Here is a 22,174-nt window from a genome sequence, read left to right on the forward strand (position 1 = left end):
CTGACCCAGTTCTCTGCGGTTCCCGTGCCAGCAAGACTAGGAGTTGGGCTTGAGGGTGGACAGGGTCGGTGGTAGAGGCAGGGCAGGATAGGCAGCGAACAGCTTTCCCCGAGGGGAAGGAGAAGGTATGTTAACCTAGCACATCTTCGGGGTCAGCTTTATCAAACAGAATGGTTTGTTCACAGGGCCGTGTTAATCTCGCATTTAAAGGGAGCAATACATAGACTCTATCCAGAATCGCTCCCCAAAGCCAAGTTCAGCTGATATGTAATTTGGATCCATTCTCCCAGCAAAGGAGCAAAGTCTCTTGAGATCCTGGTTGGAGGCAGTTCATGCCTTTTAAAAAATGTGTCCGATGTTGTCGTCGGGCAGAATAATCTCTTAATGTCTGCTTGACCTGCTGGGATAAATTTCCCTTGGTTTTAGGTGTGCTAGCTCATTCTAAGCACATTATCAGGATAGGGGTGGCGGTGGGGGTGGAGAGAGGACAGAGACAGAAGAAAAAGTAGATAACCATTTATAAATCACACTAGAATTCTAGCTGAGATTTACCGAGAGAACTATATATTCTTTTTTATTCTTTTTTTTTTCTTTGAGAGAGAGAGAAAGACAGTAAGGGAGAGAGATGAGAAACATCGACTCATTGTTGTGGCATTCGTTTGACTAAAGATAATACTGGCATCGTTATTGTAGTCACCACCACCGTGCCCAGTGCTTATCCAAACAACCCCTGTAATGTCAGGCATAGTATCTCCATTTTACATGCCAAGAAACTGAGGTCCAGCAGGTTCAAGAACATGTCGGAGGTCACACCGTTCCCAACTGATGGAGACAGTCCTGGTTCCAACCCAGCATCTACTGGCTAGAAAATCACGGTCTTGCTTCTGCACCACGGGGCTGTCTGGGCATGGGTGTCCTTGCATTGTTGCTCCACAAAGGCACTCTGTGCACAATGCTAGGAGGTGGGAATCCTTTGGAAAGTGGCTACCTCATTACACCCCCTCCCCCCAACCGTGCCTACTTTTCACTTGGCTCAACCCACAGCAAGTATTCAGTTAATATGGGAGTGATGAAATTAAATTGGATTCCCGTCACCTGGGCCCTTATCCCGAACTTCTGTCCTTGGTCTGGGGATGGAACGCCACTGTGACCTCGAACACTTTCTGAAGAATTGCCTCCCCTTTGATTCTGTGCCAGTTGTTTCCACTCCCCTTTATTCTCAAACCAAGGTGGTCACCATCTGTGATCTGCATATAAGTGGGAACTCCTTAAAAACAGTAGCATTTATGGGCCAGAAATCAGGGGAGGGTAAAGCAAACCCTTGAAAGTATAATGAGGGAGAAGGCTGGAGTAGCCATCCCCGGCTCTGCTGCCCATGGGGCCACCCTCTCCAGCCTGCCTGTCTCTCAAGGCAAGGGGACAACTTAGATGTCTCTGAAGTCTTACTCATCTACCAAACGAAGGTTCTGCGTCACAGGTCTCAGAGGCAGCGACCCGTGAAGGGACAGGTAAGGAGATGGGGTTCTGGTGCACCCTGGGGAGACACCTGGGCTTTCTTACTCAAATATCACCCTCACCTGGCATTCCCCGGCTGCTGGTTTTAAGCACACCCGCTTCCTCCAGGAGGGGGAACTGGAACTGAGGGCCCACACCCTGTGCACCTGGGACCAGCGTGGTCCAGTTTCCGAGGCACCGCGCCCCTCCGCTCTCTCCTCCCCATCCTCCCTGGGCAAGGAAGGGTCTGACAGTGGCTCTCAGACCCATTGACTGGTTAGCTGTCGTTTAGTGTAAAATTTTTAAGTAACCCACCATAGTTTCTTTTTTATTTTTAATTAAACATCCCTGGTAAAGTCATGATAAACTAAGAGAGAAGAAAAAAAACAAAACAAAAAGAAACTGTAAACATTTGGTTCAACTGCATAAAAATCAAAATTACTCTCATTTTTAAATGGCATGACTGTTGCATAGTTTTTAATACATAGATTATATATACACCATGTACATTTTATTTGCTTATGACAAAAATTCTGGTATTGGTATGCTGCACCTTCATGCTTTACTCTTCAGATGACATGATGCTTTCCTTGCAGAGGGAAAACCAATTGCAAACAGCAGGCTCAGAGAGACAAGGGGCCGTTACTTGGCCCAGGCAGGGGCCCCTGCCTGTTCTAGACAGTTGGCTTTGCAAACATCTCGATTCAGAGCTGGGCCTTTCTGAGTCCCCACGATGTTTATGCTCTATGATAGTATATTGTATATCGGGCTTAGACAGTAGCTAGATACAGTGGTGTATTCCTAGGTACAAAAGCAGACTGACATTAAAGTGGGCTCCAGGGCGGGGGGGGGGGGGGGGGGAGAGAGAGAAGCAATATTGCCCGTGTCACTTAACATTAAACCAGACCATCCGTGTCTCTGCCTCTTGGGCTGTCTGTCCTGTTTTGACTGATGCTACAGGAATCCATATCAGAAACGACAGGCGGGGTGGGCGGGGGGCAGTCGGGTTGAGCGTTTATCAGGATAATTGTTTTACTGCACATGTGCAGAAAAGGAAATGGGGGTCAAGTACTAAATAAGGTCACAGAGCCCCCCCCCCCCAAAAGCACCCTTGTAAAATGGTACGCTGTGCGCTTCTTACACAAAATTGTAATAAAATTAGGAACATCCCTGGGCAGGCTGTATTTCTTGAAATCGGTAAACACGGCAGGGTGAGCCGTCCCTGCTGTGCCACTTACCGGCTCTCGGTTCCTGGGTGTCCTGGTCTATAAAATGAGGAATAATGATAGACCTGCCTCACCAGCCTGTCAAGAAAACAAAACAAAATAAAATTACATGATTCTTTTAGCAGGTGGGACAGCAGGGATTGCAGCATCAGGACCTCCACGGGCATAGGTCACCTCTGCTTTGTTCTTCCAGCACCCCAGGATGGCCCACAGCCCATGACAGATGCCCCCAGTGCGTTGGCCACGTGGCTTAATTGGCGAATGCTAGCCAACCTGATGTTATTATTTTTACCTTCTTTGGTGTTTTCGTGGCTATGCAGTATTCCATTACCTGGATGTAGTAACCTTACCTTTTTTTTTTTTTTTATCTCTGTGCATTTTGGGTGTTGGGTATATTTTTTTACACTGTCTCTGAGTGTGACATCTCTGTCTGTAGACAGCTTGGTTTGGAGGAGCAAGGCTTTCTGGTGTGGCAGGGGAACAATTCACCCAAATCTGAAAACAATGAATTATTTGGGCAACTGAAAGATAAAGGCTATTCATTCATCCTCTAAAATCAGCATTCAGAAAACGTGTCGAATTCCCATTTGAATGAATGGCAATGACAGACAGGATCGTGGTCTTCTCTCTTCCTCAGTGGAGATTCCAAGTTGACCCCAGTTGTGCCCGGTCCAGGATTCAGACCTGTCTAGAGAGAGGAAGGTTGTGGGTTCGAGGAGTCTTTCCCTGCAGGACCCCTGGGTTTCTCGGGAAAGAACTCATTTCAGGGAAGAGAGGACAAGGGCCCGTCCTCAGGGCCGAGGGCCACATGGGTTCTACATGCAGCGTGGGGACTGTCAATCCAGGGGCCTGAGACGGAAGTCCACAGGGGAGTGGCTACAAGCCAAGACTTGCTGCAAATAACTCGGCAAAGCAGCAGTGGGAGGCAGAACAGACCTCTGTAGGAAACACTGGGAAGGTCAGGGACAGGGAACCCTGGCTCTGGCAAAAACTCCAGGCGCCTCTGCAGGGACCGCAGGCTGCAGCAGCCCCTTGGCCGTGACCGCAGAGGGTCAGGCGGTCAGTACCCGTACCCGCACCAGGCTCAGAACACCTTTCCCTTACGCCAGAAGGGTCATCACAGCCTTGCTATTTGAGGAGAGCGAGGTTAGCAGGAGCTGTGTGCCCGCTGGGGAGCACACAAGGCTCGACCCAGGGACCCCAGCAGATGTTGGAAAGATAAGAGTGGGGACCAGGGAGCTCCTGAAGTCACAGTCCAGGAAACGACTGCTTTGCTGATACTGAGACTCGACCCCCCAGGCTCGTATGCAGTGTCCCTTTGTCCTAGACGTGTCTTTGGGGTGGAGCCATGCACAGACTGGGAGGAGGAAATGCCAGAGCCCGGGCTTTCTGCCCCTCGCCAGCCACCCCCCCCCCCCAGCTGCATGGTGGCTGCAGGGACAGGAAGCATGACGAAGCTGATTTGTATTCTGCCAGCCCAGGGAAAATATAATTAACACGGCAGCCAGACTCAGCAAAGCCCGTGGGAACCTTCCAGGAGGGAAGGGCTCCTGCGGCCCGAGGTGATGTCAGAGAAAGGGAAGGGTCACCCTTCTCTAATCCCATACTGTCCCCCTCGCTCAGGCCTACAAGGCAATAAAGGGACAAGACAATGGAACCCAGGATAGCCCTGCCCGCTGAAAAGAGCCTCCTGCCTCAACAAGTCACGGTGGGAGACCTGGCCTCACGTGTCTAAGTCAGCGGCTGTGTATGCAGCCCTGATCACATGCCTTCCCGCAGAGAAAGGCCCCCAGACACTGAGAAGGAGTGAGACCAGTAGCCGTATCAATATGCCCTCGCTTACAATTATGTGTCAGGAGGCAGAAGATCGGGCAGGCTCTAGCAAGTCCCCAAGAACAGAATTCGGAAGGCTGGTGTCAGCCTGGAACCTGTTCCCTAGCTCACAGCCTCCTAAAAGAGTGCAAAAGAAAGCACTACTTTTGACTCTGGCTGGTTGACTCAGCGGTAGAGCATCAGGCCAGCATGTGGAAGTCCCGGGTCAGATTCCCAGTCAGGGCACACAGGAGAAGCACCCATCTGCTTCTCTAACCCTCCCCCCTCCTCATCCCCTTCCCCTTTCTTCTCTCTCTCTCTCTCTCTCTCTCTCTCACTCTGTTTCCCCCTCCTGCAGCCATGGCTCAATTGGTTCAAGCGCATCAGCCCAGAGTGCTGATGATGGCTCCATGGAGCCTCTACCTCAGGTGCTAAAAATAGCTCGGCATGAGCATGCACCTCAGATGAGCAGAGCATTGGCCCCAGATGAGGGTTGCTGGGTGGCTCCTGGTCTCGGGGCGCATGCAGGAATCTGTCTCTCTATCACCCCTTCTCTCACTTGGCTAAATAAATAAATAAATGTAAAAAAAAGAAAACACTACTTTCTAATCCATCTAATGGGCCCTCTCTTTCCCTCAGTGACACATACTTATATTGTCAGACTGTTTGCTGAGCTTTATAGGTTTTTTTGTACTTAACATCACTGTAGCTTTTCAGATACGTTCAACTGTGGTACTGTCTCAAGTCTTTAGTTATTTTACCTTTTTCTTTGTTTCATGACTTGAACGAATTTAGTGTTCAGCTTCTCTTCGCTGGAAAATCCTTTCCCCTGTAGACAGCCTCCAAGACCAAGGCATGGGGTGGGGGCCGCCTGCCTCCTCCCGCCCCCTCGCTCATAGGTCGTTTATATCCGTCTCCCTGCGTGACGTCTGTGCGTTCGGGCACTGTCAGATTGTGTGGTTTAAATGTCTGCTTTTCATTGTGGGACAAGGTTTCTTCATTCATTCTACTGTACATTAAAAAAAAACTTAAGGAATATTGATATTGGGCTTGAAGTCAGTGTCACAACTGCCCCCGATTAGTTCCATCTTACCTCCCAGACATTGGTTAGGATTTCATGAACTCTGCATGTAAACATAACTTTTTGAAGAAGCAGTCGCTTAACTTCAGGCCTTGCTCCGTCAGGCAGTGGTCTTGATGAAACGGTACCCCTGGTTTCTTCTAGACACGTGGGGGAAGGAGGGACATGAACTGCCGAGTACCCGCGTGGGCCGTGGAGGAGGCCTCCAATGTGCAGGTGACAGGCTTCTCAGAGATGTCTTTTATTAGTGAGTGACAGTGGTCATGGTCTTGTTTAACAAGCTCCCATCGCTTTTAAGAAGAGCTTGCCCTATGGGAAGTCGGTGGGTGCTGACTGGTTCCTGTCTAACCCACACTTCCTATTTGGTTGATGAAAAAAGCCAAAAATAATAGGTGTATTTCTCAACCAAGGGTTAGTTAAGTCACTTAAACAACGAGAGACAAGATAGCTTAAGCAAGTTTCCCATTCTCCCCCCCTTTCCCTCCCCCTCCCTTTCCCCTCCCCCTCCCCCAAGTACGGAGCCATCCATGAAGACCTGTCCTAAAACCCTGTTTCCAAAGTACATTTGCATTAAAAGTTACTGGGTTTGACCTTAAAATGTAACCACTTGTTAAGAAATCAGCCTTTCAGAGGTGAAGCACTCATGTTTATTGCCCAAAATCCCAAAAGTGTGGGAAGAATGGGCTAGTCTGGGCTCCCAGATATTAAGATGATCCTGAAAAGTGGGGGGAAGGGGAGGAATTCAACCCTCCCCAAATGAGAGCAGGGGAGGATGCAGGAGAAGAAAAGCACTTCAGGTGTGGCTTTCACACCAGTTGAGGTCGAGCTTGAGTGCTGGACAAGTAACCCCCCCCCACCCCCCTACCCCCCCCCCCCCCCCCCCCCCGCTATTTCCTGGCTGTAGGGAATCACCTGCTTGGCTTTAAAGAGCCTGGAAGGCAAAAGAAGGTCCCTCAGAGGTCAAGGAAAATCAGCAACCATTAGATTTGTTTTTCCAGATCCCAGAGTTACCAAACATTCCTCAGAAATTAGCCCCACTGAACCAGTCTCTCAAGAAAAAAAACAAAAACAAAAAAACTCCAGTCCGTATCTTGGGCCTTTCCTTGAATGTGTTGCTGGCTCTGCACAGTCCATTCTGTGCACCAGCCCCAAACTCCACTCCATGTTTTCTGCCTTCCCTCCGTGCACCTGCCGTTCTGGAGTCCAGGCTCTGGTCCCACAACCCGAACCGAAAGCCACCAGCGGGACTTCCAACAAAGGACGGTCCTGGGGGCAGGTGGTCTCTGAAGTCTGACCCAGCCCAGGGAAATCCACCTGCATCACAAAAGCAAGGGGCACTCCTGAGCTGGGGGCTCCCTGCTAGAGGCAAGTATTGCTTGCTGGAGGCTTACTACTTTGAGATGCTGGATTCCGGGAAGGGTGCGCTGCTCCGTCGGTCAATCAGTCCGAGAGGCGTGAAAAAGAGTGTGAGAGAGTGAATGAGTCCAGGTGTGAGCCGGCACTGTGGCTGGCTTGTAACACTCTTGCAAGCAGTGCTTGTGGTACAGGGACTTCTGATTCTTGACCTTCTCTCTGTGAGGTCGGGTGTTCTTTTGAGAGCAGGATGAGCATGGGACGGAACCCCGTAGAGCGCTTAGGAGACACCCCCTGTTCCGCATCCCACAGGGTACTACTGGGGAACAGCTAAAGAAAAATTAGGGTATCTGGTAGAGTATTGCTTTGTGCAGTGTGTGTGTGTGTGTGTGTGTGTGTGTGTGTACGCACACATGTGTGTCTGCACAAAGCTAAGCTTTATACATGGTGTGACCAGTTAAAAGTGTTAATAGGATCTCCAAGACTTGTTTAAATGGGAGAGTTTTCTTTTTAATCTAGAGCAAATTAGTTTGCTTTATAACAAAGATGCTAATAAATGATAATATACAATGCTTTCTATAAGCATATACACACCCACCACACACCCCACACCCCACACGGGGACGAACCATCAAAAAGGAGCATATTTTCATGTTCCCGCAAAATAAATGATCCCCTAAATAAAATAGAATTGTTATTAATTTGAGGAAAGATAAAGGATACAGGCTTCTCAAATTGTTAAGTTTCAAATAATTTATTCTCTTTACTTCGCTCTTTTTTTTTTAAGGAGTTAAAAAAGGCATCAAAATGCCTGTTCGGTTTTCCCCTATTGAAAATTAGCATGAGTGTTTAGTTATCCCTTAAAAGAAAAAAGGGGTCTAATGTTTCCACCCTCCTATTTGGCACACAGCTCTTTGGGACTTAGCTTGTCTCCCAGCGGGGTCCGATTCCCACTAACGGTTGGTTGGTTGGTTGGTTGGCAAAGAATAGAATTGATTCTCGCTTTTTCTCTGCACAATGCCTAATCCTCACCATTAGCACTGTCAGGGGTTCACAGCCCCCTGAAGACGTGCCGTGCTGCTTCTTCCCACATTTTCTATTGATCCTTCTGCATCATTAGCAACCGAGGCTCTGCTTTTGATAAAGAGGCCAAAGAATTGAGGGAGTGGTGAGTCCCTTCAGGGGACTCTCCCGCTTTGACCCGCACTGTGTGTTTAACAGGATGAAAGGGAGAGAGGGAGTGAGGGAGGGAAGGGGGGAGAAAAAGAGAGAGAGAACAAGAAGTCTAACTACTTCTCCAAGTCTATCTTTACTTTTTTTCTGGAACCAGAGAATTACGAGACCATTTATAAAACTGTAAGGACGTTTGCAGCTCCTCTAGTGCAGGTCGGGTCCATCTCACAGGTGGGAAAATGGGAGAGCCCGGAATGGCCGGTCCCTCTGAGTTAGTCTGCAGGGCGAAGGGCTGGATTCTGACCCACAGTTCGTGGCTGGTCTGGGAAACCTGCATGCATAGCACACACCGTTAGCTCTGGTCCTGAAGAAATACTGCGGCGGCCAGTCAAAATCTGAAATAGCACAAATCTGACTCTTTGATTCCGCTCTAATAAGTACCTCTTGCCAGACTACACCTACTCCCATGAAATGTCTAGACTGGAAGTTCACTGCCTTTAATCTATCCAGGAGGGGTTTTCCTCTGTTTTAAAATTAATATTGGAGCTGTAGTCCATAGACCTGGTCCATAACACAGTATTTGAAAGACCTTCTTTTATGTGCAGGTACTGGCTCTTATTTGAATCCCAAGGCTGCTAAAAGTTAGTGAGTAGAACTAATAATCATAGCAACTGTTTCTCAAAAGCCTATTGTCTACCATTATCTAAGGCCTCTACTCACATTGTCCCAATTAATTCTCACTTCATTTTGTAACGTTACTGGATATTATCCGCATACTGAGGCTTCAGAAAGGTACCCTTCCTAGCCCAGTATTACTCAACATCTAAGTGCGGAGTGGGGGCCACCTTGCTCTGCATTCTCAGGGTCTCCACTACTTTGTTGCTCTCACTGTCACATTCCCAGACTTCCGAGGACAAGATGAATTTTAGATAAGTTAGCACAGTCTCTGTGCCGTCTCATGGTTGAAGCAATTGACAACAGTTTAGACGGAACGTACTGGGACTCATTGTCCTGGGAACTAGTCGCTGACTCGCCAATCTGGCTCGCTATTCAGGCCAGTCTGCAGTTTCCCAGTGAAGAGGAGGAGAGTGCCCCCAGGACCCCCCTGGACTGGGCATCTCCACTCTTCCAGGTGCCTCGAGTTGCACCCAGTGGAATGAAAATCAGAGCAAGGGATTGAGCGAGCAGAGATTTAGCCAGTACATCTATAAGGGAAAGGTGTTTTGTGTTTTCAATTTTTTTTTCTCCTTGTCTGAATCAACTAAGCCCGGAGCTATTTATGTGAGAAAGGTTGGGTCCCCCACCCCACCATGGAGAGAGGCCTTTCCAACGGTCCTTAAATGACTCAGCCACCTTGGTTTATAGTGTCTTCAAAATCCAGGCTTCGGACAGGATAATGCAAGTGTGAAGTGTTAATCCCTCAATAAGAAGTGAGAAATGACAACCATTCAGTTACCTTCATCACTATAAAAGCATGTATTCCTGAAAACTGACCTCTTAATGTATTTCTATATAATACAAGGGATTGACTGAGGCATGAGGGGCTAGTCTGAAAGTCAGTATGTCTCGGCTTTTTAAAAATTCCTTCCTGTTAATATTGCCTCATTCAGATTGAGCCTGTTTTAAGTGTTCTTTTTTTGTCACTTCTTGCCAGGATAAGGCTGTGTCCCTTCATACGATTTGGGGAGCAGCCTCTGTCATCAACTACTTGTCATCCTAAAATCTTTGTCCATCTGTGGGGTCCCTGCACTCGTAGTACAGTCATCGAACTGCTTGGGCAAATGATCACCGTCAGAATACGTTTTGTATTCTGCAAGCTCATTTTTCTCATCTTTCACTCATTTGGAATTGATGACTTAATGTTTCTTCATCTCAGCAAAACATCTGACACGACCCATCGTGGTATTTATTTTTTTCATTTACTCAACAAATATTCATGACAGGTGCGTTACGTGCCAAGCCTTGTATGAGATGCTTACTCAGTGTTTGTGACTAAGAAGGGGGTTCTGAGTTCGTGGCCAGCCAGGAGAACAAAACCAAGTCAGGAATGGGTTGCCTGGAACTCTCTTTGGAACAAAGCAGGAAATCAGATCGGCTCGTTCATTCGCATGCATCCTGGTCTCTCGGGGCTGCACTGTTGCTCCCCACGCACCCAGGTCTCTGCTCCGAGAGTCCTTGGACCACTCTGTCTGCCAGACCTTGCCCAGTCATTTTGTATTTACTTAAGTGGCTTTATTTCTCTTCAGCGCACCTTTCATTCTTTGCGATTATCCTATAGGGGTATTTGTATCTTTGGGTGCCCATTGTCTATCTCTTTACACTATGGTGTGAAGAAGGGGCCAGGGTGGAGGGCACTTCACAGGGCTGGGCCTTTGTTCCTTTCCATTCTGTGTGTTTATCCATGATCACTGTCTCCATCCCTGCTAACCAAACTCCCAGAGGATGGAAAGTTAGGGGGGCGGCAATGGATAAGGTACATAGGAGAATCAGAACTCGTTACGATAGCCCACGTGAGGGGAGCACTTTGACCATTGGAAAGGTGTGATTAAATTGTCAGTCACCATCATGATTTTAAGTGGCTATAAATGGGAGTCGAAATGGAGAGAGAAAAAAAGAAAGGTTAAATACAAGCTCATGCATTTAGGTTCAAAAAAAAATCAGTAGCGCTAGTTCAAGGTGAAGGAGGCTAGGAAGACAGCCCTGGGCAGGCCGGGATTTAGCCACGGGAAGGCTATTTTAGAGACGCCAGTAAAATCAGTCTGGTGCCTGAGCTGTCTGTCCCTGGGCCTCTTGGGGTTGTCATCTAGTTAGGAGTTCTATGTTGTAACGTGGGCGTTGCCGAAGCAGAAAGTGGCCAGTGTGGGGTCACTCAGAGAACAGCAGGGGGAGCTGGGGGCATTTACCCTGGAGGAGAGGGCAGTTGGGGAGGTGACTCTTCCCATCCACCTGGTCTTCAGAACTCTCTAACATTTTTAGGACAGAAATTCGACTCAGTTACTTCTCAATTCTGGTCGGAAGCCATGATGGCTTGGGCTGAGTAGTGATTCATGGAGGCCAGCAAACATGGGCAGATTCCTGGTGTGTTCTGAAGGTGTGGCGGGTGCGACCTGCTGATGGCTTAGATCCAGGGACTGCGGGAAAGAGAGGCCCACGTCCTCAATGCACGGGTTGAAACTGAGGCAGAGTTTCAGGAATTTTTGTCTAAGGCAGTGGTTCTCAACCTTTCTAATGCCGAGACCCCGCAATACAGTTCCTCATGTTGCGGTGACCCCAAACCAAAAAATAATTTTGGTGGCTACTTCATAACTGTAATTTTGCTACAGTTATGATTCGGAATGTAAATACCTGATATGCATTATGTATTTTCCGATGGCTTTAGGCGACCCCGCTGGGGTCGCAACCCACAGGTTGAGAACCGCTGGTCTAAGGCCAGAGCTATTCATGGTACGGCTGGGACTCCCAAAAAGAAAAAAGAAAAAAGAAACAGCTCTTGCATAATTATGAGATTTGCATAAAAAGGGATAAATGCATATTAAGCCCTATTAGCTCCTGGGCATTGATGCAGTGATTTTTGAGGCTGTGGGTAATAGACAGTGGGTAACAGCCATCCAACCAGTCAGTCAATTTGTGGTTCCTTTCCACCCGTCCTCCATTCTTTTGGAATCGATACACTGTCTCTGGCAGTGGGTGTTTGCAACCACAAATGCACTTCAGCTAAATTCTTTTCAGAGGCTGTCTTATGTTCAGCGGCCACATTTCCTAGTGATGTCATGAATTATTAGAGGGGTGGTGGGCCACGGAGCACGTCTGTCTCTCGGTTGCGAGGGCTCTCATCACGGGAACTGCATTCAATGGTTTTATGAAACAAGCCTCTGCCAACAAGCTGTTCTTTAAAATCTCCCTGTGAGCCACCGGTGCTGCAGATTCAGACCTTCAGTCTTCGGCCGATTTCTAGGTAATTCAGACAGAGAGACCTTGTACCTCTGAACTCTGATTGAGAGATTCCCAACCCTTTTAGAGATCCAAGAACTGAAGAGACAACAAAGACTAGAAACATGGCTCCCGCTGCTCACAGCCACTCCCTTCACCAGTTCCATAAACACTGAGCTCCCCATACCTGCCAGACGCTGTTCTGTTGGAAGGCAGCGTGCGTGAGGAGCACCCGTGACCTTGAGTTCTCTCCTGAATCACCCGTGGCCGGTCAAGGCTGTGGTCTCCTCCTCAGCCTCTCCTTCTGAACAGGTTCCCCTTCTTGACCTTTCTCCAAAGCCACCTGCCCTATCTCTCACGCCATTTTATCGTTTCCCCTGAGAGCAAGACTGGGCTGATTCCCAGGGTGATAAAGTGATTGTGAGGGATTATAACTCAACAGTGTCTGAAATGTGGTCCAGAAATAGTACTGCTCGTTGTAAAAGCGAATGATAATAAAGGCCCCAGGGGAGAGCCCGGGGTGCCCGCTCTAAGACTCCAAGGTCAGCAGGGCAGGTGTCCACAGTTGTTTGGAGCCATTTTCAAGTTCTTGAGGTAATGCGGGAATCCCTGCAAGGATGCCCCCTTCTCTGAGCCCCAGAAGCAATGGGCTCAGAGGAGGCTGGGGGTGGGCAGTGGAGGAAATGAATGCAAGTGAGGAAGCTCACAAAGGCTTCACAACAGATACCACAAGTACACTTTTGTGCAATTATGCGTTCATAATCAGTATTGCAAAACTTTGGATTCGGGAATGATTTATACCCCCAGGACCTGGACATTGAGACCAGCGTGGTCTGTAAAATACCCCCTTATGTTTCTGAAGGGACCTTAAAAATAAAATAAAAAACCCAGAGAACAAAAGCAGCCCTGAGCATGCCAGAAACTCTCCGTCAAATCAGCATTATCAGATAAGCTCTTAAGCACAAGGCCATATTGTTCCGTACATTTTCTTACGCAAATGGCAGGACTGTGAGAATCTCAAATGAAATGATTCTCAGAAGTTTTCCACCAGGGTGAAAGTTATGTTAGGTAATTTTTCAGGGGTAAATTTTCACAGAAACACACACACACACACACACACACGCACACACACACGTGTGTGCGCGCACACACACACACACACACACACACAAATATTCAGAAGCAAAAAAAGGGAATTTGTACATACTTCCAAACCCAAATGTCCCAAGGTCTTGATTGTAGTGTATCTGTGCATTCCCATTGGTGTATCTCTTTTTACAAAATTCATCACAATTACACATACACTTAACCTAGGTGCATTCACTGCCCATACACTTGAAAGAGGTGCACTTATTGTCCGCCAGCCAAACCTCAGTAAGCGTGATGCAAAAAATGAAAGGCAAATCAAAACTGTTCAGTTTTGTACGGATACAGTTGTGTCTGTCTCCAGCCTCCGCGGCTTTCATTCCCAAGGGTTTTAGTCTGAGTACAAACATAATAAGCACAGCTATTGTCCAAGAATGTCCTTATATTAGGCGTAAAGTTTAGCCAGGAAATCGGCTTTTAGCCCTTAATCCGTGTTATTTTTGAGACAAAGCAAACACACCTCTCGGAATAACCAACGTGTGCTTCGTAGGGCCAGTTCATACAACTTGAGACCTCAGATAAACCCTGAAAAATCGAAACTTTCCGTCTTGCAGGTCTCCGCAGGTGTCGCTGAGTAATTAAGGAATCTGTAGTATGTTTTAATAAACTGGGGAAAAAAACAAATCTGGTTTGAAGCCTGACAACCAAATAGCCACATCCAATATTTTGAAGGCAAACTTAGTTCCAAGTATGTCTGTTCTGTCCCATTTTTCTGTCTCTCTTTATTAACCAAGGCAATCGTTAGTCCTTTGAACTGGTTCCTTACAAAATTTGTTGACATGGCCGAAATGGTTCGGTTCTGGGGGGGATGTAGACACATTCTTGAAGGTATCCTGGCCAGTTGTTTTGGGCAGCCCCAGGAGTGCTGGTCCAATCCAGCCTGCTGCCCATGCTGCCCCTGCTGCCCATGGGCGGTGACCCAAGAGATGACCATTCGGACCACAGAACCCCCTGGAGAAAACGCCAGAGTTCATTGCTGATTCAGCGGGCAGTATCCTTTATTAGATGAATTTTCATGACTGCTATCAACACTGCTTCTCGTGCGCCAAGCCACAACGAATGGAAAACAAGAATTTTAGAAGTATGTTCTTTTATAAATGAAGCCTTTTTATTTATTTTTTTTTAGGTAAGAGTAGGAAGGAGAGAGAAACAGACTCCCCCATGTGCCTCGACCTGGATCCAGCAGCAACCCCTGTCTAGGGCCGATGCTCTGCCCATCTGGAGCCATGCTCAAAACTTTACTATTTTTAGAGCCTGAGGCAGAGGCTCCATGGAGCCATCCTCAGCACCCAGGTCGATGCGCTTCAACCAATGGGGCCATGACTGCGGGAGGGAAAGAGAGGAGGGGGGGAGGGGGAGAAGCAATTGGTCACTTCTCTAGTGTGCCTGGACTGGGAAATTGAACCCGGGACATCCACATGCCAGGCCAACACTCTACCACTGAGCCAACCAGCCAGGGCTAAATGAAGCCTTTTTAGGTTGTCACCCCTCCCTCCATCACCTCTGCCGCCCTTCCCCGTCAGACGCACGCCCCCTCACTCTAGACAGCTGTATTCCCTCTGCCCTGTCTCTCCACGTTCCGTGTCTTCTCCTCTCTGTCTCGCTCACCACTGCCAAATTGACCCGGCTTACACACATCTCTGATTGAATTTTCCCAGGCTCAGGAATTTTTTAACATGTGTTTTACCACAATTTTTTTTAAGTCTTCAGAGATGATGCAATGCTTGCATATCAGGCACAAACTGATTGGAAACATGAGGCCCTGTACAACATCCACCCAAGGACGGCCACCAGCTTTCTCCAGCGCCCTCGGGACCCTGCACAGGTCTCACCCGTGCCCCATCGGTTTCCTCGTTCCCTTGGTCCTCTCTGCCCCAGCCCAGGCCTGTAGCTCTCTGCCCTGAACGTGCATCGGGGTCTGTACCGTGTTTAGCTTTGGCCGATGTTTATTCTCGACAGGGAGATCCCTGCAGGGATGGGGGCTTACCTGTTTCTCTCTGTCTCACGGTGCCAAGCACAGTGCCTTTATCTAGCAAGTATTACTAAATATTCCTGATTTTAACTAAACGTGTGTATCACACGTAGGAAGTATGACTTAAATGTATGCATGTGGAGTCAAAAACAGTTGCTTTACTGTTAGTGTGTAGATGTTTGTATGTAAAAAAATTCACAGCAAGTATTCACACAAGCAGGAAGTTGTGTGCATGGGAAAAACACATCTCATTCAGTGATGACCAGTAGGGCCTGGGTTAGAAGACATGTGCTTTCTTTGAGAGGACGCTTCCAGTCCAGTGGGGGAGAAAAGCCACATCAACGTAACAAGCCCTGTTACTACTGACTACCCTGGGGAGACCAGCAGAGGTCACCTGACTCAGTCTGAGGGAGTTCAAGGGGGCTGGACCACCAGACGGCATGAGTGGACCAGCAGGCCCAGAGGCTGGGAGGGCAGGCAGAGGTCAGAGCAGGGAGGGTCTTGTTGGATACCTCGAGGAGCAGGTTCTATCCCTTAGAGATGGCCCTGGAAGGGGAACAAGAAGACCCATCTGAGCTGTAGAAACATTCCTTGGAGGGCAAGAGGGAGAATGAAACGAGAAGAAGGAAGCAAGATGGCAGGCGGCCGGGAGAAGGCTCACGCGAGAATGCGGACGCACCACACAGCGGGCTTCAGTGAAAATGGGGGAGAGGGGAGTGTGTGAGCACTTGGGGATTTGAATGCATGAGAGGGGTCTGTTCTGGACTGATAGGAGATGGCTGGCCTGTCTTCTCCCCCGCCAGGAGCCTGAGGCTGGCTCATTTCCCTTGAAAAACCATGATCAGGGGCTGGACACTTTTGTTTAAGTTTCTGGAAACAGAATCAACCTCCCTTATCACGCAAATCTATTCCTCAGCTTTTGGATAATCCTGCTTTCAGGGGTCGGCAACGTGTTTGAGAAGAGTAGGCAAGATCAGGGTAAGAGAAGGGTAAGAGAAGGGTAAGAGGCTTCCCTTCCCCCAGGCCTCCTCCCTCCATAAGATGAAAAGGAGATGACAATTGCAGCTATTTCACGGCAGAGGAGGAGCGATGAGAATTAAAGCAGGAAATGCACACAAAACACTTGGCACAGGGCATGGCAGACGTGCTCGAGCTGTCAGCTTGCTGTTGCCCTTCCGGCTTCCCTGCGTTCGCCTGTGGGCACAGGAGAAAAACACAAGGGCTCCTCGGGTCTTCTAGAACTCTCCCCATGGTGGGTTTAGGGGCAAAGCCTCCCTTCTTCAATGTAAATGAGAACACCTCAATTTAGATGAGCTTTCTATACTGAATTTGGAGACAGTGCTTGTCTCTGTAGAGGAAGATTCCAGTGATTCTGATCTTATATGAAGAGTGATGTAGATGTAACGTGTGTGTGTGTATGTGTGTGTGTGCATGTGCCATTCACCTAGGGATGGGTCCTCGTTGGAATGCAGAAGTTGAAGGTGCGGGCATTTCCGCTGCTGGAGAGATGGGATATTTAAGCAACCCTCTGAAGGTGTCCTTTGAGAAAACGTCTAAAAGAAAGTTGCTGGGTTTTTTCTCCTTTGGAAGGCCCTTCAGAAAACTCATTCACCAGGACAATCTCCATGTATTCATCTTGCAGAGATATTTTTTGGTGTCTCATTGTTGTCCTTTTTTTTTTTAGCTGTATGAATTTTTACAGAGAGCTCCACTATCTAAACTGTGTGCAGAGAAAATGCTTCTCACTGCCCTGGGGTAGAGAGGACATCGGCTGGGGGAGATAAAGATGACTTTCAGGAATGAGAGGACATGAAGGGGTTATGATGGTTAGTGACTCCCACAGGACAGTGGCCAGGTTACACCACGCAGGGGCCTGCCTTTTGTCATGCCTGTGTAAGGCAGAGGCAAAGAGAGGTGGACGCAGACCCTCGTTCTTCTAAAACCAGAAGGGGGAAAAAGATGAACTTTTAGGTGGAAGAAAATGTTTTCATATATTAATAGTACCCTCATCTTTATATCAACACGGTCCTAAAATAATCATGTTTGTTTGTTGTGGAGAAGAATGGGCCCTTGAAGGCCCAGGAAGGTCAGAACGTGGCCTCCTCTTGGGTCTCTCATGCCGAAGAAAGCCTTCTCGACAGGTGTTCAGTCACAAAACCAAAATGTTCTCAGGCCAAGGGAACTAAATCCTCAGTTCTCCTGAAGAACATCTTTTGTCCGGGCAGATTCATTTTCCCCAAGGCGCCTAGGATTCACAGTAACGTATTTCAGAAGAGAGATGAATGCGTTTGCTCCATAAAATGTTTTAAGCTTCAGCGCTCCCTGAAACAAAGCACACAGCACGCCACCCAGAGAAAACAGCCACTGGCTCGGGAAAATGCATTTTTTCCTCAAGTGGCTGCCGCCACTGTCATTTCCACCGTCTGAAGCAGGGGTTGGCGCGCCGTGGACATGTCCAGGCAAGCGAGAAGGGTAGAGATAATAACAGGACGAGAGATCGGGCCCCGCTGGGAAAATGAGCACTTTGCGAACACAGCCGGAGCTGAAAATGCCAGTCCCCACGCAAATATCACCCAGAAAGTCCCTCGTCCTTCGTTAAAGGGGGAGTGAAAACCAACAGAGCGCTACACACCACCCGAGTCATCCAATCCGCACCGGGTTCGGGTGACTTAGGGGCGATGCAGGTGCAGGGGTGGGGTCAGCTTTGGCTCTTCCTTTCCTTCTGTCCCTGGGATTGTTCCCCCTCGTGCCTGCCATCGGGAGACCGTGACAGTTCACTGGGGAAATAGCTCTTCGATAACGTGGGTTTTGGGAAAGTCAGGGTAGTAAGCGGTGGCAGTTCCTTCAACTCTGTCGTGTGACCTAGTTTCAGGGGTGGTGGCCATCTGCTGTCCACACCCTGGTTTATTAATGCTGCCTTGTCCCAAAGGCTCTGTCCTGGATGAAACACTTCTCTGGGCTCACTCTGACCATGAGGGGGCAGTGTCAGAAGCCACCTCGGAGACGAGCACCTAGACTCCATCCTCTCTTTGACTCAGCCACGCCTCCTTGACTCCTAACTCACTTCTAATTAAAATACCCTAATCCTATTTGGGCTGGAGTATTTGGGGAAGACGGGGGGTTGGGTGCATGCTGTTATGAGGTGTGTTCTGTACAGCTTCATATTGAAGGTCATTTTGGAGGGGTAGGAGGAGGTGGGTGGTATTTTCCATTATAGAAATTAGGTAGGCCCTAGCTGGTTGGCTCAGTGGTAGAACATTGGCCCAGCATGTGGATGTCCCGAGCTCAATTCCTGGTCAGGGCACACAGGAGAAGCACCCATCTGCTTCTCCACCCTCCTCCTCCCCCTTCTCTCCCTCTCCCTCTTTCTTCTCCTCCTGCAGCCATGGCTCAATTGGTTAGAGTGCATCAGCCCCGGGCACTGAGGATGGCTCCATGGAGCTTCCACCTCAGGCACTGAAAATATAGCTTAGTTGCAAGCATGGCGCCAGATGGGCAGAGCATCAGCCCCAGACGGGGGTTGCCAGGTGGATCCCAGTCAGGTGCACACGAGAGTCTGTCTCTCTATTTCCCCTCCTATCACTTGGAAAAGAAGGGAAAATTAGAAAGAAAGAAATTAGGTGTTTGTTGCTGCTAAACATTTCTAGTTAGATCCAGGCTGTTAGCTCAGCCTCTCCTAGTCCCTTGGGCTCATGACCCTGTCATCTCACATATAACCACTTCTTTCTATGAAATGGCATACGACACATTGGTCAGTGTGCCACGGATGTTGTTATCCAAATTAGTAAAGTAATTAAATATCAGCCTGGAATCATACCACTGAAATTCTCCCCTGAGCCAATTCTCACTCTTGGGCTGAATTCCACCCTCAGTTCATCTCGTTAGGAATCTACCTTTCAAACAGTACTCTTACTATCGAGAGTCTATACTTGCCTGTCTTGACCACAAAAGTGTCATGGGACTTAATAAAATGCTTTGCCGAAGTGCAGATAGCCTCTGTCTGTTCCCCCAGCCTCGCAGGCTGTTCCTCTGATCTGAAAAGAATGAGCTGGTTGCAGAGGTAGAGCAGAGGAAAAGGGGCTGTGGGGGGGAGAAACCCTTCCACACCCACAGACCCGCCCTCCACATCTGGGCTCCCTTCCTCTGTAGCATCAGAGCGGATGTGGTTGTAATGTTCTAATTCATGCGATGACCCGCTCCAATTTCAGGGTCAGCCTCAAAGCACATACGCTTTGTCTTCCGAACATCATTTCATGTGTCAGGGCCCCAGGATTCAAATTATTTCTTATGCTAATGATGAAACCTGCAGAGCAGATCCAGGGAACCCCCAACCCTCTTTCTGTGGCAGCAGCCCCCTCTCTCTGTGAGCCCAGCAAGTCTCCTCGCCCTGGGAAAACCACCGTGCTCCCACCCAAATTCAGCGGCCCGTGTCCTGATGCTGTAATGTGTACCAGTTATGCAATCTCAGTCCTCCAAGGCTATTTTCCTCTTGGGTAAGTCAGTTTCAGAGGCCTCCCGGGGCAGGAATTCAAACACAAGTGAGAACAAGGGAAGGAAACCACTTCCTGTTTTGCAGAATCATTCAAGTTGACGTTATCTGGACAGGCATAAATTTGTTAACGCATCTTTCCTAGCCGGCCCTGCATCGGGGCACTCTGTGAGTTGTGTGAGGTCAACATACTCCCTGCTCTTTCCCTGTTGCCCCCAATCCCCCAGCTCCCCGGGGAGCTAGCTTTAAATAACCAGAGGCCCAGTCTTGGCTGAAATTCTTCTCCAATGGTTTGGAAAGGAATCAAGGAAAAAAGAAACTTAAATGCTTAAACTCACTCTCCTTATAGTGTCAACAACAATTCAATAGGAATTTTCGATGCCTAAAAAAGCAAAAGAGGCACCCCAGTAAGTTTAATTTTTTTTTTAATGTTTGAGCAGAAGCAGGCACACAGAGAAAGAGATTACTCTTCCGTACCGCATTTCATGTTGGTCACTGTGTACATAGGATTGTGGCGATTTTCTACCTCTGCTGCCTCAAAGTTCAAATGCAAAGGTCGAACAAGATGCAGAGAAGAAGAAGCCACCGCATTCACTTCGAGTTTGAGTGAAACTCAGACCACACCTTCATACTCTCTGCTCCTGTAGCAAATAGCAAGGACACGTAGCTTGTGTTTAAAAGGGACTCCGAGGGGTAATCTCACAGCGACATGTCAAACCAGGTGAATCACAGCACCCAGCTCTGTGGGGTGACTGCTGGCCAAGTCAGCTCTTCTGGAAGGTCTCATTACTTTCAGAACCTGTCATTCTTAGCCCTGACAAGTCACGCCATGTAGCAGGACAACCATAGAGAGAAGCAGAGGGTCAAAAAAACACTTGCTTCTCCTGATGTGACCATGTGGGATTGTGCTCATTGAAATGGTACGTTGGAAACGCCCCTACTCAGACGCAGCCCTGATTTGAATGTTAGTTTAGGAAGGTGTTGAGCTTACAGGTCGGGAAGGGGTGGCAATACCTAAATGTGTGCAACTGCGTTGGGAAGGCATCCTGACTTCCACAACGTCCGTGAGATTCTAGCTGGGACGCTGAAAACCTCAGAATGTCAAGGGGATTGGATTCTGAAAAAAGGGAATGCCCAATCACAGACTGCTGGAACTCTTTTTTTTATTTTTTTTCCTTTTGGTTTTAAATAAAGAATTCTAAAGAGGAAAATGAGAAAGAGGTGTATGAAAGAGGCACAAGGGAGCTGGGCAGGGAGCTTGTTCAATACCTGCAAGAGAGTTACTGAAGCATCAAAAAGAAAAGTCAACTGGAACCAAGCGAGTGCAGTTGGGTTCAGCAACATCTCAAGTATCCGGAAGGCAGTTATGCATGTATATATTTCATGTTGACGAATACAGTCTTATTCCCCTCACCCTGCTAGGGTTCTCTAGTGACACAGAACGTTCTTTGAAAGCGAGGTCTCTAGCCCTGAGCCTTCTGAAAGTCATTACTATTTCATCCAAAAGAATACAGTATCTTCACCTGAAACCTGAAGCTTTGGGCCCAAGCAGTCAAAGACGAGTGTAATTTACAAGCCAGGCTGTAGGGAGCAGGGTGAGATGTTGACGTTCTGTTTCTTTTCCTTCTATAGAAACAGGGAAGATTGACCAAGAGATTCACAAGTACAACACCCCAGGATTCACCGGGTGCCTCTCCAGAGTCCAGTTCAACCGAATCGCCCCGCTCAAGGCGGCCTTGCGGCAGACCAACGCCTCAGCGCAAGTCTACGTCCAGGGCGAGCTGGTGGAGTCCAACTGCGGGGCCTCCCCGCTCACCCTCTCCCCCATGTCGTCCGCCACCGACCCCTGGCACCTGGACCACCTGGATTCAGGTAAAGTCTGGAGCAGCCTCGGGCAGACTGCTTTATTTCTTTACACCTCAGTTTCTTCGCCTGTAAAATGGGGTGAATAATAGCACCTCGCCGAGAATGGAGTTGGAGGATGAAGAGCCGAAGAATGTGTGGGTACAGGAGTTCCTAGCACGGTGCTGAGCACACATATCTAGACGCTACTTTGGGCCAATATGAGTTCTCATTCCTTGTGTCTTAATTAGCAAAATATTCGTTCTGATGTCTGTGAGATACAGTGGTGGGAGCCAAACAGTTTGAGTTCATTTGTTTTGTTGAGTTTTTTTTTAATTATGTTTTATACATGACCATTTCATTCTTCTGATTGATGGAATAAAAAAAAGTATAGAAGGCCCTGGCCGGTTGGCTCAGCGGTAGAGCGTCAGCCTGGCGTGCGGGGGGACCCGGGTTCGATTCCCGGCCAGGGCACATAGGAGAAGCGCCCATTTGCTTCTCTACCCCCACCCCCTCCTTCCTCTCTGTCTCTCTCTTCCCCTCCCACAGCCAAGGCTCCATTGGAGCAAAGATGGCCCGGGCGCTGGGGATGGCTCCTTGGCCTCTGCCCCAGGTGCTAAAGTGGCTCTGGTCGTGGCAGAGCGACGCCCCAGAGG

General features: G+C 48.5%; 1 protein-coding gene across 1 annotated transcript in view; it reads left to right on the forward strand.

Moving 5' to 3' along the window:
• The window catches only part of CNTNAP2 (contactin associated protein 2), a 1,312,105-nt gene that overhangs the window by 1,272,420 nt on the left and 17,511 nt on the right, over positions 1 to 22,174 (forward strand). The window contains exon 22 of the mRNA XM_066362952.1: positions 21,309 to 21,548. Within this exon, the coding sequence (XP_066219049.1) occupies positions 21,309 to 21,548 (240 nt within the window). The remainder of the gene's footprint in view (positions 1 to 21,308; positions 21,549 to 22,174) is intronic.

Source organism: Saccopteryx leptura, chromosome 2, assembly GCF_036850995.1.
Source record: "Saccopteryx leptura isolate mSacLep1 chromosome 2, mSacLep1_pri_phased_curated, whole genome shotgun sequence".
NCBI classification, from domain to species: Eukaryota; Metazoa; Chordata; class Mammalia; order Chiroptera; family Emballonuridae; genus Saccopteryx; species Saccopteryx leptura.